This window comes from Crinia signifera, chromosome 6, assembly GCF_055691185.1.
Source record: "Crinia signifera chromosome 6, ASM5569118v1, whole genome shotgun sequence".
In the NCBI taxonomy this organism is placed as follows: domain Eukaryota; kingdom Metazoa; phylum Chordata; class Amphibia; order Anura; family Myobatrachidae; genus Crinia; species Crinia signifera.
The window spans coordinates 39,446,769-39,467,980 of record NC_139222.1 but is presented as its reverse complement, the minus strand read 5'-3'; the positions used below and the strand labels follow the sequence as shown (position 1 = coordinate 39,467,980).

At 44.8% G+C, this 21,212-nt stretch overlaps 1 protein-coding gene across 1 annotated transcript; it reads left to right on the top strand.

Moving 5' to 3' along the window:
• The first annotated feature begins 1,696 nt into the window (after positions 1-1,696).
• GDF10 (growth differentiation factor 10) lies at positions 1,697-19,252 on the top strand. The gene is made up of 3 exons (XM_083145361.1): positions 1,697-2,467; positions 7,285-8,192; positions 18,112-19,252. The coding sequence occupies exons 1-3, from the start codon at positions 2,215-2,217 to the stop codon at positions 18,301-18,303; spliced, it is 1,353 nt and encodes a 450-aa protein (XP_083001487.1). The 5' UTR covers positions 1,697-2,214; the 3' UTR covers positions 18,304-19,252.
• Positions 19,253-21,212: the final 1,960 nt, after the last annotated feature.

Below are 21,212 nucleotides of genomic sequence, written 5' to 3'. Positions count from 1 at the left end.
GCTGGGACTTGTGGTTCTCCAAGTCCCAGCATGTGGGGCAGGCTTGCTGGGACTCATAGTTCCACAGTATTAAACAATACTTTATTCTTTTTTTTTTACACAAAGATCAGCCCGGTGACCACCGTACAGGGTCACCGGGGACTGCACCAGGCTTCAGCCTGGTCAGGTAAGTCCTGGAGGGGGGGACCCCTTTATTGGGGGGGTCCCCACTCCCCCAGGGCCCCTGGCCAGGCTGACTGGTCAGTAGAGATGAATGCTTTGGCCGCGGGACCTTATCTAATAAGTGTCTCCAGGCTGTGGCATTACCCTGCTGGCTGGTTTGGCCTGGGGCTGGTTCTTAAAATACGGGGGACCCTTACTTATTTTGTCCCCCGTATTTTGGGGACCAGCCCCTGACCTGGAGCCTGGGGCTGGTTTTAAAAAATCGGGGAACCCCTATTTGCCGGGTTTCCTATTATCGGCCCTGGCTCTGTCAGCCTGGTGCTGGTTACGGCTCAGGGGGGCTTGAACGGATCTGACGAACTCGTATTAGCGGCCGTATATACGGCCAGCTAATACGAATCATTACGCCATCGGAGGGTTACAAAACAGTCATATTTGACTGCTTTGTAAATTCCCCTCCAGAACACGACTTTGAAACAGCCGTATGCAGTTGTAGTCATTCGTATTAAGAATACGAAATTTTGTATTCGTATTCTTAGTAAATTTCCCCCTAAACCTTAGATCTTGCGTACACTTCCCGTAAGCTTCCGACCTGGCACTTGATGTGCCATTTTTTACATGCAATAAATCGCATGCAATTTTTCACATGTAAAAGAACGCCTGGGGAGCTGCCAGATAAGTTATCAGTGAATTCTATGCGATAAATCGCGAGTGTGAAGAATCATCCGCAATGTGCTGCTGATGATCCAATTCCAACATATCATATGTGCTGCAGGTATTACTTATGATCTTACTTATGATCTTCAGGATCCGATGTGCATGGAAATCAGATTTGATATCATGGCAAAACTTCCAATTTGGTCTGATTTTATCCGATACATCGGCCTGATCGGTTGAAATTGGGTGAAATCGGTTCAAATAAGACCTGTGTATGGGAACTAATTAGATACAGGAGTTTAATCCCTTTTCTTTCCAGACAGAAACCTTTACTGGATACATACAGTATCCGAGATAACTCAGTATGTAGCAACATATGTAAGAAGGTGTTACAGACACTCAGATTCTCCACTGGTGTATATGCAAGGAGGATATAGGGGGAAATTTACTAAAGGAAATTTGTAAAAAAAATAGGTGTATTTGTATCCAGAAATACACTAATTTTTGACATTTACTATCCCGAAAATACGGCAATTTGTATTCGTATTGATGTGCTATCAATACGAATATGAATTGCCGTATTTTCGGGATAGTAAATGTAAAAAATGAGTGTATTTCTGGATACAAATACACCTATATTTTATACAGATTTCCTTTAGTAAATTTCCCCCATAATGTCTATATACAGACAGTACTGTTCTGACTATGAACACCAGGAATACACACAGTCATTAAACTATAATGAAATAGTCCCAGCCAAGCCTCTGATTTCTTCTAGCCCTGATTGGCCATAGCCAGCCAGAGGTGCCCTATGACTGCACAGGGGGGGACCACACGTCAATTCATTGCCCCCCTTCCCAGCTCCTGAGTCTGCAGCTTAAAATTCAGCTTTGAATTTTGACACCCGGGAGACAGAAGCAAAGTGAGTGAGGGGTAGACATATAGCCAGACATAGACAGAGAGAGAGAGAGAGAGGAGCTGCACAGAGTAGGGACACTCAGGAGTCACAGTAGGGACACTCAGGAGTCAGAGTAGGGACACTCAAGGAGGACTCAGAAGTGGCACTTAGCAGTCACAGTAGGGACACTCAAGAGTCAGAGTACACAGGACAGGAGTCAGAGTAAGGACCTCAGGAGTCACAGTATGGACACTTAGGAGACAGAGTAAGGGTACACAGCAGTCAGAGCAGGGATGCTCAGGAGTCACAGCAAGGACACTCAGGAGTCACAATAGGGACACTCAGGAGTCATAGTAGGGACACTCAGGAGTCACAGTAGGGACACTAGGCGTTAAGTGTAAGGACCCTCAGGACTTTGGAGCCAGGGTGCACTCACAAAGCAAGTGCCATAGAGAGAGCGGAAGGACCAGGCAAGGCAGCATACATATATCCCGTGCATGTACCACTGTCCTGCCGGATCCCCGGACCCAGCCATGCTGATGATGGAGGCTCTGTACTGGATGCTTGTCCTGCTCCTGTCCATGGCCACAGGCTCTGCCCCGACCCCCAGAGACAGCCCGGCTTCCGGAGCGCTGACCTCCGCCTCAGACCCGCTCTCCCTGCACATGCTGCGGCTGTATGATCGCTACACCCGGGAGGGCAGCCGCCCGCAGGAGGGGAACACGGTGCGGAGCTTCCGGGCACAGCCAGGTAAGGGGCACACACCGGGGACCGGGGGCGGATGGATGCTGGTGGAGGGGACAGTGACAGTAGCTTGGTCCCACCGGAAAGTGCACATACAGTACTGTATACACAGCACATACTGTATACAGTGTGTGTGTATGTATATATATATATATATATAATATATATATATATATATATTCAGCACATACTATATACAGTGTGTGTGTGTGTGTGTATTTATATATATAATAAATATATATATATATTCAGCACATACTATATACAGTGTGTGTGTGTGTGTGTATATATATATATATATATATATATATATATATATATACACACACACACACAGCACATACTGTATACGGTGTTTATATGTATACAGCACATACTGTATATAGCGCATACTGTACATTATGTATAGCATATACTGTATGTATAGCACATTCTGTATATTTGGCACATACAGTACTGTATAGCACATACTGTATATAGCGCATACTGCTCATACTGTACATTATATATAGCACATACTGTATATAGCGCATACTGTACATTATATATAGCACATACAGTACTGTATATATACTGTAGCACATTCTGTACAGTATATATAGTACATACTGTATATATAGCACATACAGTACTGTATATACAGTAGCACATACTGTACAGTATACATATCTATCCACCTATCTATTGGGACTAAGTGAAAACTGGAACCGGGCTGCACCCAGGAACGCTGGACTATCAAACTCTGTATTCCGGAGCTTATAATGTTTGCTGGTCCCTGGGGTGCCTGTCCAGGGGGTGTTCAGTCGCGTGGGGGGTGCCTCTCATAGCTTTCACCGGGAGCATGGGAAAGGTCAGATTACAGCCTCCTCGTATGGTCCATACCATTTTGATTTTTATTACACCATGGACCATGCAGGGAAGCTTTATTATCCCCCTTCTCCTCTTCCTGGTGACAGGCGACACAGCAGCCCCACCGGCAATGCCGCCCCCCCGGACCAGACACTACAAGCTCCAGAATTACAGATATTGATGAATGGAGCCTGTCCGGTTGGGCGTTCTGTCCGGATCCGGTTTTTACCCATACCCCTATCTATCTATGTAAGTATCTCTCTAGCTATCGGGAAACCATCGAATGATTTCTCCGGCGCTCGCAGATCGGTGTACCAGATTAATGAGCGCCCTGTGCGGGAAACGGGCAGGCAGCTAACATTCGCTGACATCAGCTGCCCGCCCCTGGGAATCCCCATGGGAACGCCCATGACACACTGGGCGCTCCCATGGGTAAATCCACCGGCCCGTCGCCCCACGCCCGGACAGTGGTTGCACATGCGCATAAATAACTATGCGCAGTCGCCAAACATCATGAACGCGCAGGTGACCGAATAAATCAGAATCAGATGAGTCTTGCAGAGCAGGGAATCTCCCATCACACCCGCGTGGCCTGGGCTACAGATAGGCGATTAGCTAATTAGTGACTATACAGCTGCTGCCTGATGTTTGTCAGCAGACTGAGGGCCAGATTCTCTAAAATGGATAGTGATAAACAGACGGCCAATCAGCTCCTGTCTGACATTTTTCAAACACAGTCTGTGACATGGCAGGTAGGAGCTGATTGGCCGGCTGTTTATCACTGTCCATTTTATCACTTTTGAAGCTTAGAGAATCTGGCCCAGAAAGTGACAGGTCCTTAGTAAGGCGAGCTTCAGTAACCACAGCCGAGGATACACCACAAATAGCATTTAGGAATAGTATTTTGAACAATATGTAAGTAAAAATAGGAATGTATTATATTGTTTGGGCAATAATCTACTTGTACAAAACAGATCATGGCTGTCCTGCTGCATGGCTGGGAAGGTATATGCATAAGTCATGGAGGATACAGGAAGTAATAAGTAAGCGCTCTGGTAGGAACTGTAAGGCCTGCATTCATTATCCAATAAGGACGATCGTGTCAGGCCAGATGAACAGAGTGCGGTGCGGAGGGTTTACTGGAAATGCAGAGACAGTGATGATTATAGATAGGAAATAATGGAAGGGAGGTGAGATGACCATTGTAATAAGTGTCCGTGATCTGTCTATCAAAGATCCCCATACTCCGCCCACCACCTCACGCCCCCATCCTCTGCTCACAAGGATGGGTGCGTGCTCCAAGCGAACAGTCTGTTCACGGTGCCCACACGCACCCAGCACATCCACACGCACCCAGCGCATCCTCATGTGCAGAAATGCACATGCGCAAACAAGAAACATCGGCCCCGTGCGAACGAACACTTCGCACCAAATAACGAGGTTTTAATGTTTTACAGAGGTTTCTGTAATTATTTCAGTCACCTGTCCTCCATTGTACCATTGAGGGCGATTCAGTCCCGCTCGTTGTGGTCCGAATTCGCTCCCCCAGGCGATGTTGGGTGTTTGCGCATGCAAGATTATGCGCATGTCCTCACCCCTGGACCGAACGCCTACATGATGGGCAGGCAGCATTTTATAGGCTCGCAGCATTTTATAGACACGCCCACAAAAATGGCGGGGGTGCCACAAAAAACACTGGGTGCTCCGCTGTAAACACAAGTGCGCTCTTGCCTTCTCGGGGCGGGAGACTGATGTCAGTGGCCGCCCCCCAATTCTTCAGAAAGCAGCCATCTGAACAGTAAGTATAGACCGAAGGGTGGAAAAATGATTTGATAGTGAGCGAGTAAAATGGAGAGTGATAAACAGCCAGCCAATCAGCTCCTACCTGTTATTTTTCAAACTCAGCCTGTAACATGACAGGTAGGAGCTGATTGGCTGGCTGTTTATCACTCTCCATTTTATCACTTCTGAAGCTTGATACATCCGGCCCAATTGTCTTTTCATTCCCCTAAAACGCACCATTAGTTTTACATATACAGTATGTACTATAAAGTGCTGCTTTCCTAATCAATCACCAAAGTGTGTGTGTGTATATATATCTATATATACAGCTTGTAGGTTATTGGAGGAAGGGGCTGCAGTCCCGAAAACGTTCATTTACCTCAATACAGATTGTTTATGTGACTGCTTGCAAAGTCTCCAGAGTGCTCGCTTCTTGGACCGTGTACTGTATATACCTGTGATGTGGCACCGGAGCAGATGAGAATATTAGAGTGCCTGCATAGATGGACATTTATATATCTATATCTCTATATATGTATTTTTGGAATCCGCACACAATTCATAGGGTCATCCCAGTTGTGCTCACTCCAAGGCACAGGACCATCAAATAGAGTTTTTGAAAGGAGGGCACTCACCAATTCGCAGATAAAATTTCTTTTATTCAGTTCATTAAAATATTGAACTCACATAGTTGTCATCAACGTTTCGGTCCGCATTTCAGACCTTCGTCAGGACAGACATCAGGGCAACAAGAGGTCTCTGTTGGAGTAAGATCTCTTGTTGCCCTGATGTCTGTCCTGACGAAGGTCTGAAATGCGGACCGAAACGTTGATGACAACTATGTGAGTTCAATATTTTAATGAACTGAATAAAAGAAATTTTATCTGCGAATTGGTGAGTGCCCTCCTTTCAAAAACTCTATATCTCTATATATATATATATCTATATATATATATATATATATATATATATATATATATATATATATATATTTTGTACAGGCTACACCATTGTTTATATACAGCATGTATATAGCCTTATACATACAGTAATTGGGCTCTTACTAGACACCTCTATACCCATGCAGAAGCCCCGTCATGCTGTCTCCATATCCTGCGATATTATTTAAGAATGAATCGATAGAGACAAATTGTGTTGCATTTTTTTTAATTGATAGATTCACCTAGTAAGTGTGGTGATCACCGAGATTTATGATACTTGGCAAATATTCCCGCACCCCTCCGTCGGGTACAAGAGAAACTGTGTCATGCTGCCAATTGCGAGTTGGTGGTTACAACCTTTTCTCTGCCACTATGGCCCTTATTCAGATCTGATCGCAGTACAAATTTATTTGGAAAATGGTCAAAACCATGTGCACTGCAGGTGGGGCAGATGTAACATGTGCAGAGAGAGTTACATTTGGGTGGGGTGTGCTGAAACTGAAATCTAAATTGCAGTGTAAAAATAATGCAGCCAGTAACTACCCTGCACAGAAACAAAATAACTCACACAAATCTGACTCTCTCTGCACATGTTACATCTGCCCCACCTGCAGTGCACATGGTTTTGCCCATTTTCCCAAACAAATTTATACTGCTATCTCATCTGAATAAAGGCCTATGTGCCCATCATTGGTATTTGAATTAGCCCCCAACTTTATTGTAGATGAATATCAGTAATGCTATTCTAACCTGTAGCTTTTCTATTTATTGTAGTTGCAATAATATCAATCTAAATAATAATAATACATATCATAATCTGTCTTCATTACAGTTGTATTTGCTGTACAGGAATTACTAGTGAAATTTAATAGGATGAGAGATTCAGAAAGTGAGAGATTTGGTAAGAAATCTCCAGGTTTTTTTAAAGCGGCAATCATTTACACTGCATAACCAGTTTGATTTTGCAGTGTAAATGATTGCCGCTTTAAAAAAACTTGGCGATTTCTTACCAAATCTCTCACTTTCTGAATCTCTCATCCTACTACACTTTAAACCACATTTCTACTGTAAAACCTATTTATATGATGTATAAGAGGCGTGGTATGATGTAGAAATTAATTAAGTAATCCTTCAGACCCATCAGTGGGTTTAAATGCATATGCCCATGTTGCCTAGGGGGTTAATCCATCCATGAAAAATAATTTGCTGGCAGAAATGTGTTCTATACACTAATGCTTCTCTATCCAACAGATTTCCTGGCTTCCCGTCCTACTTATCGCTTCAATTTGACATCTCTTCAGGAGTCTGAAGTCGTCTTGGCTGCGACTCTACACTTTGGACCTGACAAAGGCCCCAGAGCTCCCAGAGACTCATTCTGTAAACGTTCTAAGAATGCCTCCTGCCGTCTTCTGCTTCCACCCCAAACCCAAAGGGTCAGCGTGATCTTCAGAAGCATCCTCCACCACACAGACTTAGGTTCGGTGAAAGGGAATGTCAGCAATGTTCTTTCCTATAAAAAAGGGACCTGGCATCTTAAAGACATTACTGGCATCATCAAGGAGGCCCAGCGCCAACAGGACCTGTTTATCTCGGTGGAGATTGACTTTGGCCACAAGTTTTCTGCCATTCATGAAAATAACCCGCACGAGATGCCATACATCTTAGTATTCGCGAACGACAGAGCGATTTCAGAACCCAACAGCGTGGCCTTGACCTTACAGAGGTACGACCCATCGCAGCCCATCGTTGGAGACTCCAAACAGCTGCCAAATGCATCTTCAGAGAGCAGAGTGAGGAGGGAAGCCACCTTGGCCTCTTCCACCCATGACAACGAACTTCCAGATGTCAAGTATGTACGCTATAGCAAACAGGATCTGTGGGAGAGTACCTACAAGTCTCTAAAGCAGAAGCCCTCAAGAAAGGAACGGAAGAAGAAGGGTCAGGAGAATGCGGATACGATACCCAAATCTCCGGTGTTGCACTTTGATGAGAGGACAATGAAGAAGGCCCGGAGGCGCCAATGGGACGAACCCAGGGTCTGCTCCCGTAGGTACTTAAAGGTAGACTTTGCTGATATTGGCTGGAGTGAATGGATTATATCCCCAAAATCATTTGATGCGTATTACTGCTCCGGCGTCTGTGAATTTCCGATGCCAAAGGTAAGAAAATCATATCAATAACAACTGTTCCATCTTAACTTTATTTGTTGATATGGGCAGCCAATCAGATACTATCTATTATATAAGAAGTAGAAACTTCGTTGCTACGGGCAACATCCCCTCTGGTCAGTGATGACTATGAATGATACACAGGTGCGTGATATGTGTATTTCGTGAATGAACGGAGCTCTGCTCAACAATTGCATTTTAAAAGCACCTTTGACCTCTTGAACTCAGGTCAAATGCCTTCAAATGGAAGGAAGTTCTTCAAAGTATTCACAAATGCTTGCATGCTTTTGAAGTGCTTCTGTAGAACTGAATACGGATCCGTTTCAGGCATCAGCCGCGCTGGGCTCGGTAATTTGTAACAGACTGTGCTATCATTAGTGATGGCACGCATTCATTTTCCAGTGGTGAAAGCTGGGCACCACCTCATTGCATCAGTTACATCATTGTGTGAGTGGCAACAAGTAAACTGCTAATAAGGGCCAATAAAATAGAAATAATATATATAGATAGATAGAACATGACAAATTGAAGGCACTCAGGAGACTTGTAAGTTGGTATAGAAAAATGTCCTGAGGAAGTGGATACTGGCCACGAAACGTTGGCTGAATAAAGGAGTGTTTTTTCACGTTTTTCTATCCCAACTTACAAGTCTCCTGAGTTACTTCAATTTGTCATGTTCTGGATATGAGGGGTGCATAGTCTCTGAGAAGGGCACCTGGAGCAAGGTAACCCCGGTTAGGGGGAGCAGTGTGCCGGGGATTTGGAAGGATATATATAAATTGGCTGCATTAAATCACTAGCAACAGCAACAAAAAGAATGTTCCACAAATAACTTTATTTGTAAACAAAAGGTAAATACACATGCAAAGTGTCAATTATATCCCGCGGCGGCTTCTACGTGTGGTAGGAGGGGCTGCCTCTGGCCACGCCCTCTTTTTTATCGCTGGGTCTCTGCCTGTATTATACAGTTGTCAGGCGCCCATGCCATCGGCGGTACACATAGAAGACAGCTAAGGCTGTACGGTAAGGCAGGGAGTGGCTTCCAACAGGAAGCCAGCTCTCTGCTTATCGCTGCCTGGACTGGCAGTCCGAAAGAGAAAGAACACCTCCAGGTAGGACTTCCAATAGGAAGTCACTGCCAGTCCAATGAAGCTACTGGCTTTACTAATGCTGAGGAGGTGTCAGATTTTATGCGGAGGTGCTGCAGTCCTGCAGCCCATAGGTAGAAACCATCACTGCTTATATCCCTTTTACCACAACTTGGGTATTTGCATGGGAGCACACAAAAACCCGGGTGTAAATGTGCCCATTTGTTGGGTCGAGAGAGGCATTTCAACCCGGCAAGCAAGTAGGGTTGTACACGAGTTCAACCTGGCTCACGGTGCAGCGTAAACGGGTAACCAATTCACTGCAATGGAACAGCGCTGGGAGATGCTCTTATCAACATGAGGTTTTTTTTTGTGTCGACATCGACCTAATTACCTAATAACTTGTTGACCTAACGATGCATACCCCTGTGAGACAGAGCTAACAGCATTCTGTGCCTGGACATGGTGACAGCACCAGTTCCCGCTGCACCATTGCTGGTAGATTCTGCCTTCTTAAGCTGGGTGCACACCTAAGCAATGGTGTGACTTAGCAACACGGCATCACATATTGTATCACTGTACACACTACACCATCGGTTCTCAGAGTCGGTCCTCAGGACCCCACACCGCGCATGTTTTGCAGGTCTCCTCACAAAATGAAGTGAAGTAATTCACTCCACCTGTGGAGCTTTTAAATTGTGTCAGTCAGTAATGAGCGCACCTGTCGGGTGACCTGCAAAATATGCACTGTGTGAGGTCCTGAGGACCGACTTTGAGACCCTATGCACTACTCCAGTGGTTCTCATCCTTGGTCTCCGGAACAGTTCATGTTTTCCAGTTCACCCGGCAGGTGCACAGTTGCACTGATTAGTCACTAACACGTTTCAGAAGATCCACAGGTGGAGCTAATTACTTCACTTGAAATTCTGTGTGGAGACCTGGAAAATGTGCACTGTGTGGGGTACTTGAGAACCGAGGTTGAGAACCAGTGCACTACACAATAAATCGTACAATGACAAAATATATTGGATACTCCAATCCCGGGATTGAAATCCCGGACATTTTGGGGCCAGATCCCGGGATCCCCATCTGATCCCGGGATTGGCCACCCTAATGGGTCTATTGTTAATGAAGGTGGGACAAACACGATATAGCCAGGCAACTAATAACTAATAACTAATATCTATCACATGTATATACACAGTGGTCCTCCCAATCATGTCTTATTATAGCAAAGGCCAAACTTGGCTTCAAGTTCTGTGTGACATGATTGGCCATCTATTTCTGTGTAGCAAAGTCTATTACACCCCTGTGGGGGCACCTGGTGGAAACCTGGGCTGACAGATTATTAGCGACACAGTGAAGTCACATCTGGAACTATTTAGTGCAGTTTACTCAGACCATGGATCCTGTTGACAATCTAGCCTCCAGTTTACACAACCTGTCAAACTAATCGTAGGACCACATAATGTACTTTCTGCCACATCTCCCAAACATCGCTGTTTTGCTTGGGCCTCCCAGGGTATTCCGATTCAGGTTTTTGCACTTTGGGCCTCTTAGCAAAGCTGCAATTTTTTGCAGATGGACAGAACCATCCTGCACTGCACCTCCAACGCGCTCTCTGCTCTACATTGCTTTGAGGGGAGGTTATGCAGGAGGGTGGGAAGATGATAAGCTCAGTCTTATTCCGATCCGATACACGATCCCATACACATTGGATCGGACCCCAAGATTGCAAGGGCTGCTACCAAGATTTGACAGATCGGTAGCCTTGGCTGGGATCGCATTCGAAACATTGTGTGCAAAAAGGACCGCATGCGATGTTGTTTCAAATTTACTGATCTCCCAAAATAAGCACACGTATGAGAACAAGGCTGAGGCTTCATCAGGAAGTGCACATGGCTATTTAAAATGATGCGCCAGGCAAGGCTCACAGCCCGGCAGCCAATCAAGCAGCTCTGATTGGCTCGCGAGTCACAAGCTGCCTAATTGGCTGCCAGGCCATGACCCGGGCCCGGCGCATCATTTTAAACAGCTGCTGAGTCGTGGATGGGGATAGACAAGACAGCCGGGTTTACATCACTCTTCCCGGCTGTTTCTAGCTGCAGGCAGGGACAGACACAGCAGGGCAAGGTGACCAGACGCAGTTCCGCCCCCGTTCCGGCTCACTTTAGCCCCTGTCTACCAGATACGGCAATACTGCAGGCATCTCCTCGCAGGTATTTCGAGTCCACACACACCACGCCGGGCGTCCTCCACGAACACAGGCGTGCGCCAGGAACCTTCTCCTCCACTCACAGTGCAGACCGCTGGCCGGGTAGATCGAACTCGCGTCACACAGCCATGCAGATTGTGGAATGTGGGAGGGTGTGAGGGAGCAGAGGAGCGCACTAGCTGAGCAGTACTTGAGATTAGCTGCACGCTACAGCTCCCCCTATGTTCAGTCTTCCCGGGTTCTCAGAGGTTGCAGCTGTCACGTTCTACACAGCCTGCATCCTGGGGTCCCCAAGCTCAAAATCTGTGCTAATGAATCAATGCAAAGGGGGTTCAGCGCTATAGGTAATGTGCGGCCCGGCCCTGGCAGCAGGGGAGTGGGGAGAGGTGCTGCATGGGTCAATGGCACTGCTGCCTGTCATATAGGGGTAGAGGTATTAAGCAGTGATAAGGAGAAGCGAGCCAGAGGAGAGTGGCCCATGGCCCATGGCCACTAATCAGCACTGAAGTAACATCTATAAGTTACATAACATAAAATGATAAAGAGCAGCTGATTGGTTGCCCATGGGTCACTTCTCCTCTAGCTCACTTCTCCCTTATCACTGCTTCATACATCTACACCATAGTTTGACAGATGCAGCAGTGACCGGCAGCAGCGCACGTCCCAGCGGCTTGCAGAGCAGGGAGTGCACCTCTCCCCGCTTTGCAAACTAGAGGTGCTGTAGGCAAGGCACTGCTGGCACACACCTAGCTATGGCCCTGCTGTCTATCATGTCTCTGTTGCATCCTAGAAAATGAAAGGCTGTTGGTTTTTAGTCGTTTTTGTAAATTTACCCCTACATTTTGTAGAATTGGGATGATAATGATGCTCTTTACAGGAACAAAATATGGTTAATATAAAAAAATAACGGGAATTCTGCCTGAAATAAAAAAATAACACTGAGGACTAGATATAATAAAATATGATTTTTATTAGTCGTGTTTAAAAATCGCAATTTTTTTTGAAGAATTCGCAAATGTAATGGAATGGGATTTGGGGGGGTAAAAAATGCAATGACATGCAATTTAGTGCGATTTTTGGTCACCAAAAAGTGCGATTTTTGTCACAAAAAAATTAGATTTTTTGTTACCGCAATTCGCATCCTGTTACATGTGCGAATTACACAAAACTGGCAAATTCTGCCATTTTTTTACTAAAAATCTCAAAAGTCTAAAAATCTCTTCCTCTTACATCTTGCCCTAAGAATTATGCAGGGGAGACATGGAAAAATGCTTTTCACATATCTAGTGCAATACATGGACTTATTACAACATAGAACAGCACCACCAAGTGGATAAAGGAGGGTACTGCTTACACGAGGCTACTGATTATCAGCCTTAGGGCTGTTAACACCACTACGTTGATCATTTGCTTTTCAGAGTAACAATAATACCTGAGAAACACATTAGCAATAGAATTCAGTTTTTTTTTTTCTAGCCTTGTTCCCACCATTGCAATGTCAAATTGTGACGTGTTGTGCATTTATGTGCTGCAAGCCAGATGTATCGGCCTTTTATCAATAACATGTAGAAGATTTTTAACAAGATGGCATGATGTGACACACGATGGGTTTAGTTATTGTTACATCCTCGCTGTCTATAAGATGTGACCAGACCTTTATGGGATAACGCCTCCAGGGCTTTGTATACTTTCTGGAATTTAAAGGGGTAGCTGGTTAACCCTTATGCTGCTGGAGCAAAAAATGGGCTATATTTCGAAGCACTGAAGTCTGTGAAAGGGCAAAGCAGAACCTCCTAGGAAAGTGTAAGGCCAGATGTATCGAGTTTCAAAAAGTGATATAGAGTGATAAACAGCCAGCCAATCAGCTCCTGGCATTGTCATGTTACAGGCTGACAGATAGGAGCTGATTGGCTGCTTGTTTATAACTGTTCACGTTATCACTTGTTGTAGCTTTTTGTCTTGGATATTTATTTTGCTTGATAGCATATCGCCAGGTGGGACTCACTGTCCTGCCTGGCGATTGGCAAAAAGAGGGTGCGTCCACGTAAACAGCCGTGGTTTGTCAAGATTTGGCCGTGATGGTGACAATCCACAGCCGTTATCGGCTAATTGGGCCCGTTCTGTGGATCTGCCTCTTCAATACTGTCAGGCAAGACAGCATTGAATAGGCAACCGCTGCTATTTCCCTCATCGTAAATAGCGCCAGGGATTGAATACCCCCCTAAGAGTAAAGGGGCACTCCTGCCTTGTACCATTACTTATTTTAAAACAATCATAGTCCCTACCATCAGGGCCGGTGCTAGGCACCGGAGCGCCCCATGTGGAGCGCCCATGTGGTGCTCCCATGTGGAGCACCCCGGCGCCCACCGTCGCGCCGCTACAGGGGGGGTGTGGGTGGATGATGCAATCTGAAATAGGTTGACATGGGTAAGGTTGACAGGGTTGACATAAGCATTAGGTCGACAATGGGAAACCCCAGGGGAGTCTCGTATTGAAAAATACTTCTCTTTGACTGATCTTTTTGGAAGCTGAGCAAATGATCTATTTTTGGATAGTGAGTTAAGGACATCAGTGTAAACTAGAGATGTAAAGTAATATTATATAGTGTTCATTCTGGGATCCTGCCCCTGTTACAGCCTGTACAGTACCTCTTTCCTGAACGGGATGTTGCTCTACTCGTGCTTCTAGCACACTCTAGTCTGTATCTCAGCTTTGAGCTACAGGGTAAAATGTGCTAGAAGCACCAGAGCAGAGAGTGACACCCCAGGCAGGAAAGAGGAACTGCATGGGTTATGGCTGCCATTATTTAATAGAGTTGGGTTAATGAAAAAGTAGTTTCGTCCAGTGACTAAACATCCAGATCTAGCCTGTGTCGACCCACAATTTGTAGCACAGCTAATTAAACCCCTTTAGGGGCGATTAAAAAAACAAAACACCCTTCAGAGGGTTATTTTTAAATTTGCATGGTTGCTGGGGAGGGAGATTGCAAGGGGAGGGGGAGGGGGATCACAAGTGCCAATCTCTAGCGGGGATCCCCAGTAGTAGCGCTGTTTCCCGAACAACTTACTACGCCCAGGAATCAATATAATGCATAACACATTCAAGCCCTCTCTGCCAATAGGAGTCCAGTCGACGAGCTTAGTGTGTAATGCATTATGCTGATTCCCGGGCACTGCAATCAGCGCTGGCGGTCCCCAGGGGACCGTAAAGTGGTTTAGCCTGGAAATCAAGTCCATAAGAACTCCACGTACTTGTGTAGTTTCACGGCGCCCGATATATCGGATGCAATATCGGCCGAAATATCGGATGCGATATCGGCCGATATATCGGATGCGATCTGAACTGCTTTTTGACCTGTTCATAATGATTTTATATAGTGCGGCGAGCGCAGTAATCTGCGTCCCCTCGCTGCGCTCGCCACGCTATATAAGATCAATTCCATGCGTAGTGGATAGTGGGGTTATGAACAGGTCAAAAATCGGTTCAGATCGCATCGATATATCGACCGATATTGCACCTGATATATCGACAGATATCGCATCTGATATATCAGGTGCCGTGAAACTACACAAGTACCACTCCATACAGATAATGTAGATAAGTGGGGAAAAGGGACAACACTGGTGATTTCTGTAAACGCCCCATTGATCTTAATCTAGAAACCACCTGGTAAATGGGATCGATAACCTTGGTGGTCTTGATGATCTCGAATAATACCCATCTGCCCTATGTGATTTGAAAAGGTTCTTCCGTCTGTTAACTATCAACTCTGCATACAGCTTCCACAAAGCACAATCAGGTGGGGGGGGTTGTACACAGTTGGGGGGGGGGTCCTTTGTTGGCACGTGGATCATAGTAATATGGGCAGCAATGGACCAGAATCCACCATTGCCATTCTCAGCTGGAGAGTCATTCTCTTGTAAATGTTCTACAATATTGGACTAGGAAACAATCGGAACCAGTTCCTATTTCACTAGATGCCTCCAGCATCGTCTTCATCAGGAAGTGTCCCTGGTCAGTCTACCCCTACCTCCTCTGCTATGGAAAGCAAGAGCGGAGACATTTATGCAACGATTATGTAGAGAAGTGTTGTAGGAAATGAAGTTCTTCCCTGAAGACTATTTAATGGAGCCTTTACTATCCCGTATAGGTCCGCTCTATGTCTGGCCTTTCTGTTGCCTTAGGGCGTTTGCCAGTAGTCTACCAGGTCTGCATCCAAATTCATAAAACTTATATTTACAGAACGCTAAGCTGCATTTGATTGAGTAATTGGAACAAGTATTAAGCTCCTGGCAAACTGCCGTCATCTCAACAGAGGTGTCCCCTGACAAATTAGATTTGTGGAGTGTATCCAAAGCGTTTCTATGTGCCAGTAAACCCTTCCTTTCTGCAGGTCCATGGTTGATTTTCCTTGTGGGCTCTTATTTGTATCGGTTTTGCATTTCAGGATGTACTTACAGGCCACCCAAATTATAATGGGTAGCCCAGTATGCATATGAAACAGTATGGTAGTATGGTGGCACAGTGATCAGCATTGCTGCCTCACAACACTGAGGTCCTGGGTTTGGTTCCAACCAGACCCTATGGGTGTGTGTGTGTGTGCTTTCATGTTCTGCACATGTTTTTGGGTTTCCTATGGGTCTTCTGTTGGCCCCCGAGAATCCTCAAACAGGTAATTGGTACTGTAAGTTAAGTGGGTGCTGGATGACTGCCCGACAGTCGGGATTCCAACGGTCAGTACTCCGACATCGGAATCTCCATTGTTGAAATGCCTGACAGTTGGGATCCCGACTGACAGGGGCTATTCTCCCTTGTGGGGGTCCGCGACCCCCATAGAGGGAGAACCGAACCTGTGATGAGCGAAGCAAACCACTGAGCCCGCAGTGTGGCGAGCGCAGCTTGGCAAGTGCAGTGAGCTCGCTCTCTGTCAGACCACCGGCAGTCGGGATTCCGATGTCGGGATACTGACCTTTGGGATTCCGATTGTCGGACCGACATACCACACCCAAGTTAATTAGCTCCTCGAAAAATGATGTTGTTTAATACTTCACTTCAACCTTAAGTATTAATACTGCATTTCAGGTTTTGCTGGTTTAAATCGAATGTTTTTTTTTTTGTATGCTGTGGCTAGAGGCACAACACCGTGACTTATTTTTAAAAAAAAAAGCCTATTGTAAGGGAATCCCTGGTATTATTCCACACTTTGTTGCTTGTGGTCTTTGAATATGTAAGCTGAACCAATGCAGTAATCAAATGCACGCCAAAGATATAGGGATGTGAATCAGATAAACGAGGTGCTAAATCTGCCTAGCATCAAGCTTCTTCCCCGTTTTCATAGGACAGGAAAAAGCCACAGTTAACACAATCTTAAAGAGTAAACAACACCAACACTTTTAACAGGCAATACACAGAGAAACACCTCATAGTTTAATCTTCATACAGCATTTACTTAAATTCAAAACCTTGTGACATATCCAGTGCTAATGCTTAACTTCTTTTTTTTCTTGTTTGTGCATTTCTCTGAAAAGTTTTTTGCATGTTTTAATTCAAATATGTTTAGTCCAAAATTTGTTTTCAAAGCCTAATAACTTTGGATTCTTAATTTTAGAAAGCATCAATACACAGCAATGTTTCGAAGTATTATTTTTTTTTCATAAAAACATTAATGCAAAAAAAATCTCTAAACAATAACAAAAAAAGGTTTAAGCCCCCCAATTTTTTTTTGTTTTAACATTTTTTCCCCCCAACCCCTGCTGCAATTCCAAGATCCTATCATCATCATCAGCCTAATCCTATCATCTCTGCCGCAGCCTAACCCAAACTCTTTTTGTAGCGCCTAACCCTAAACCTATCCCTGTATGTTTTTACCAGCAAGATTTTGAGCTTCAGGTTCCACTGCTGGGATTTTGATCATCATCATGCTGAGTCCTGGGATATGAACTATATTCCCTACAGCCCATATAAAATCTTCACCATGTTGAAGGTATCTAACATTTTATGGAAAGACGGATTTGGAAGATAAAGCATTTTTTTCATTCAATAAGACTGAAACCGTATTATCCCAGAGTCTTGGAGAGCAGTGTGGCGATATAATTGCTGAGGCCTTAACGCCCCCATACACTAGTTCGATTTGGACCAATTTGACCCGATTCCGATTGATTGGGCTGAGAAATAGGCCCAAATTGGATGCCTTTGATGTCCCCCTCTGGTCCGATGCTAAGTCCCGTGCGCATTAGACCTGAGCCGGAGGTTGGATTTGCATGCAGGTCTGATCCCCGACCTTGGACCCCTCTCCCGGAGGCGAGGAACAGGGCTCGCATGCGAAACATCGCATGCGAAAGGACCGCCTGCGATGTATCTCATCCAATCCTAGCGCCCAGGAATTTAATAAGAAAATGCCACCCTTGCAGTAAAACTGTCATCATTGCACTATTCCACCTTATATACAGTGTATGGAATTTCTCTACATTACATTGTGTATGAATAGGGTACTTTGACTTTTGTATTTACTACTAACACTGTCAATCTCTATGCTTTTGTAGGGCATATACAGTTGAATGCTGGACATATATCTGACTCATACGTTTTACTTATTTTTCTATCACAGGTTGTAAGACCCTCGAATCATGCAACCATACAGAGTATCGTCAAGGCTGTGGGGATAATCCCGGGCGTCCCAGAGCCGTGCTGTACACCCGACCGAATGAGCTCACTCACTGTCCTCTTCCTGGATGAAAGTCGAAACGTGGTTCTAAAAGTATACCCCAACATGTCTGTGGAAAGCTGCTCCTGCAGATAATGGTAGGAGGAAGTCATCCGGAACTTTTTATAGACATCTCAGTAGGCTGTGGATGGACAAGGCCTTTAAATCTTATCTTTATTCCTAATACTATCCACACTGCTAGGAATCTGTGAGCGAGTACATGCTAAACTGTCCGTGGGGACGCATTACAGACAGACAAGCAGCTCAGAGAAAACGATACTTATAGACAATACAGGAGCTACTGGTCCCGGAGCATTCCTGGTCAGTGACTTTGTGGTATGAAGACAAAAAAAAACACACAAGGAATAAATCTTGAGTGGGCATTTTTTTTTTTTGTTTATTCTTTAAAGGAGTGGATGTTTCTTTGCAATTTATTTTATGTTTAAATGCAAAAGGTGTTTAATATTGTGCTGTATTTGTGTAATATATATATTTTGTTCATGTGGAGAACTATAGATTTATATATCGATATGGTTCGAAAGCATCGTGCTTCCATTATTTACAGTGGCATTTATGTAGAGGTCTTTTTTTTATTATCCAAATAAATATATTTTTTAATTTTATTTTTTAAAATGAAATATAATTGAACTTCAACTTTTTTTCTTTGGGTATGGGTCAAAGGGTCGACCTTAAGAAGGTTGACAGTTAAAAGGTCAACCACTATTGGTCAACATATGAAAAAGGTTAACATGCCTTAGTCCAACAGGGTCGAAAGGTGGACAGGAGTTTTTCATGTTTTTTGGTGTCTATGTCAATATACATCAACATGGACACCGTTTAAGTGTACCATGTCCCTTCACATGGTGAGCGGGCGTGCTCAGCACACTATTATAATCTCTGTGACCACTTGGATAGCAAAGTATGAAAAACCACCTTTTTGGGAAAAAACGTGAAAAACTCATGTCGACCTTTCCCATATCAACCTATTGCATGCGTGGACCTTTTGACCAGTGGCGTAGCTATAGCACCGCAGCCCCCGCGGTCGCGGGGGGGGGGGGCGCTGTGCATATGGGGGCGCCGGGGGCGCTGCGGTGCTATAGTAATCCCCCACCCCCCATCCCCCGCAGGCTTACCTGTCCGCGCATCCCGGCTCCCCTCCTGGCTTCAATCAATGCTATGGAGATGGACCACGATAAAATGGCCGCCCCATAAAGCAGACTGTTCTCTGAAACTGTCTGCGGTATGGGGCGGCCATTTTATCATTGTCCGTCTGCATAGAATTATTTGAAGGCAGGAGGGGAGCCGGGACGCGCAGACAGGTAAGCATGGGGGGAGGGGGCACGGGCAGCCGGGGGGGGGGGGAGAGGGGGGGCGCCCCCCCCATTAACGGCGGGGGGCGCCCCAAACAAAGCTACGCCACTGCTTTTGACCATGACAACCTTTTTCTTGTGTCAACCTATGGCGTGTCATTGACCTATTGACTGTCAATCTCTTTATTTGTCGACCTAAGGATTGTATCCATTTTTTTTATGGAGAACAAAACCCCCTGGTTCTCCTGCCTTCCCAATACCTTGGATTCTACATTTGCCCCTGCTGTGGCAGTAGTATTGCCACTGTATTTTTAGCATATGTTCCCCAAACCTATTATTTTTTTTTTATATACTTAAAAAGCACAAATTAAATACATTTATTGTAGACAAAAGGGAATTCTACCTTTGTCTCCAGCCATGACGCACTGTGTGGGTTGTGTTAACGTGGTATGACCAAATCGCCATAATCTCACTATGTACCCCATGACATTTCTTATGGTAAATAACCAGTGAATAGAGTGGAGAAGTGGACCAGTGGAGATGTTACCCAGAGTGACCAACCAGCTTTGAAGTAACATATTTCATGTACATTTTATAAAATGAAAAGAAGAAGCTGATTGGTTGATATGGTCAGCTTCGCCGCTTTTTTTACTGCTTGATATATCACCCACCGTCTTCGGTATCTGGACGGCGGATTGATCGGGTTCAGGTCCACAATACCATGGTCAACAGCATCTAATTAGACATCTGTACTTGGTTGTCCGCGTTTCGGTAGACAATGATTCCAGATCGACGGGAGGAAAGCATCGACTGGAACCTGGACGACAGCAGCAAGGCCTACATGAGTTTTTCGTCTTTTTTTTGGGGTGCCGGTACACTTGTTCCTATTCTATGAACCAAGTGGACATAGAGTGTGAACATAATAGTGTCCCGAAGCATGGTGAGCGCAGCAAGCCACGTTCACCCCTCTGACATTCAACACCAAATTACCCATGTCAACCTTGCTACTGTTGACCAGGTTCCCGTCGATGCTTTCCTCCCATCACTGTCTATGTAAACGCAGTCGACCAAGTATAGACGTCTGACTAGATGCCATCGACCTCTAGTGGTCAACCATGGTATTGTCGACCTGAACCCGGTCGATTCATTAATCCATGTTCTTATAATGTTAATCATGGCACTATATAGAGAAAAATTAGAGATTTTATAGGTGATATTGCCCCCCTACTGATCCAATTGTATCCTATAATGTCATGATATAAGAGTGAAATTGTTATGCAATATGATTATCTGGTAATACTAATCATTTAGCTATAATACACTGCAATGCCACTACTAACCAGGAACCCATTCCCGTTAGAAATTCATCCCTGAATGTACAAGTAAACAGTATTAACCACTGAGCAACTGCTCTTGTACGGTGCAAATCAGATTAATACATCGAAAATGTAATAAATTCCGTCTGGTTAGAGCAAATCTGCGCTACTCGCCCAATATAGTTATATAATCCCTCTAGAATTATTGTGATGTCATATCTCTAGAATTTATTGTGATGTCATATCTCTAGAATTTATTGTGATGTCATATCTCTAGAATTATTGTGATGTCATCTCATTTGTTCATGTTTATACTGTGTTCCATTGCTCTGAGAATGTAATTTATGGTCTGAAAACTCAACTAATATGTTTATGAAAT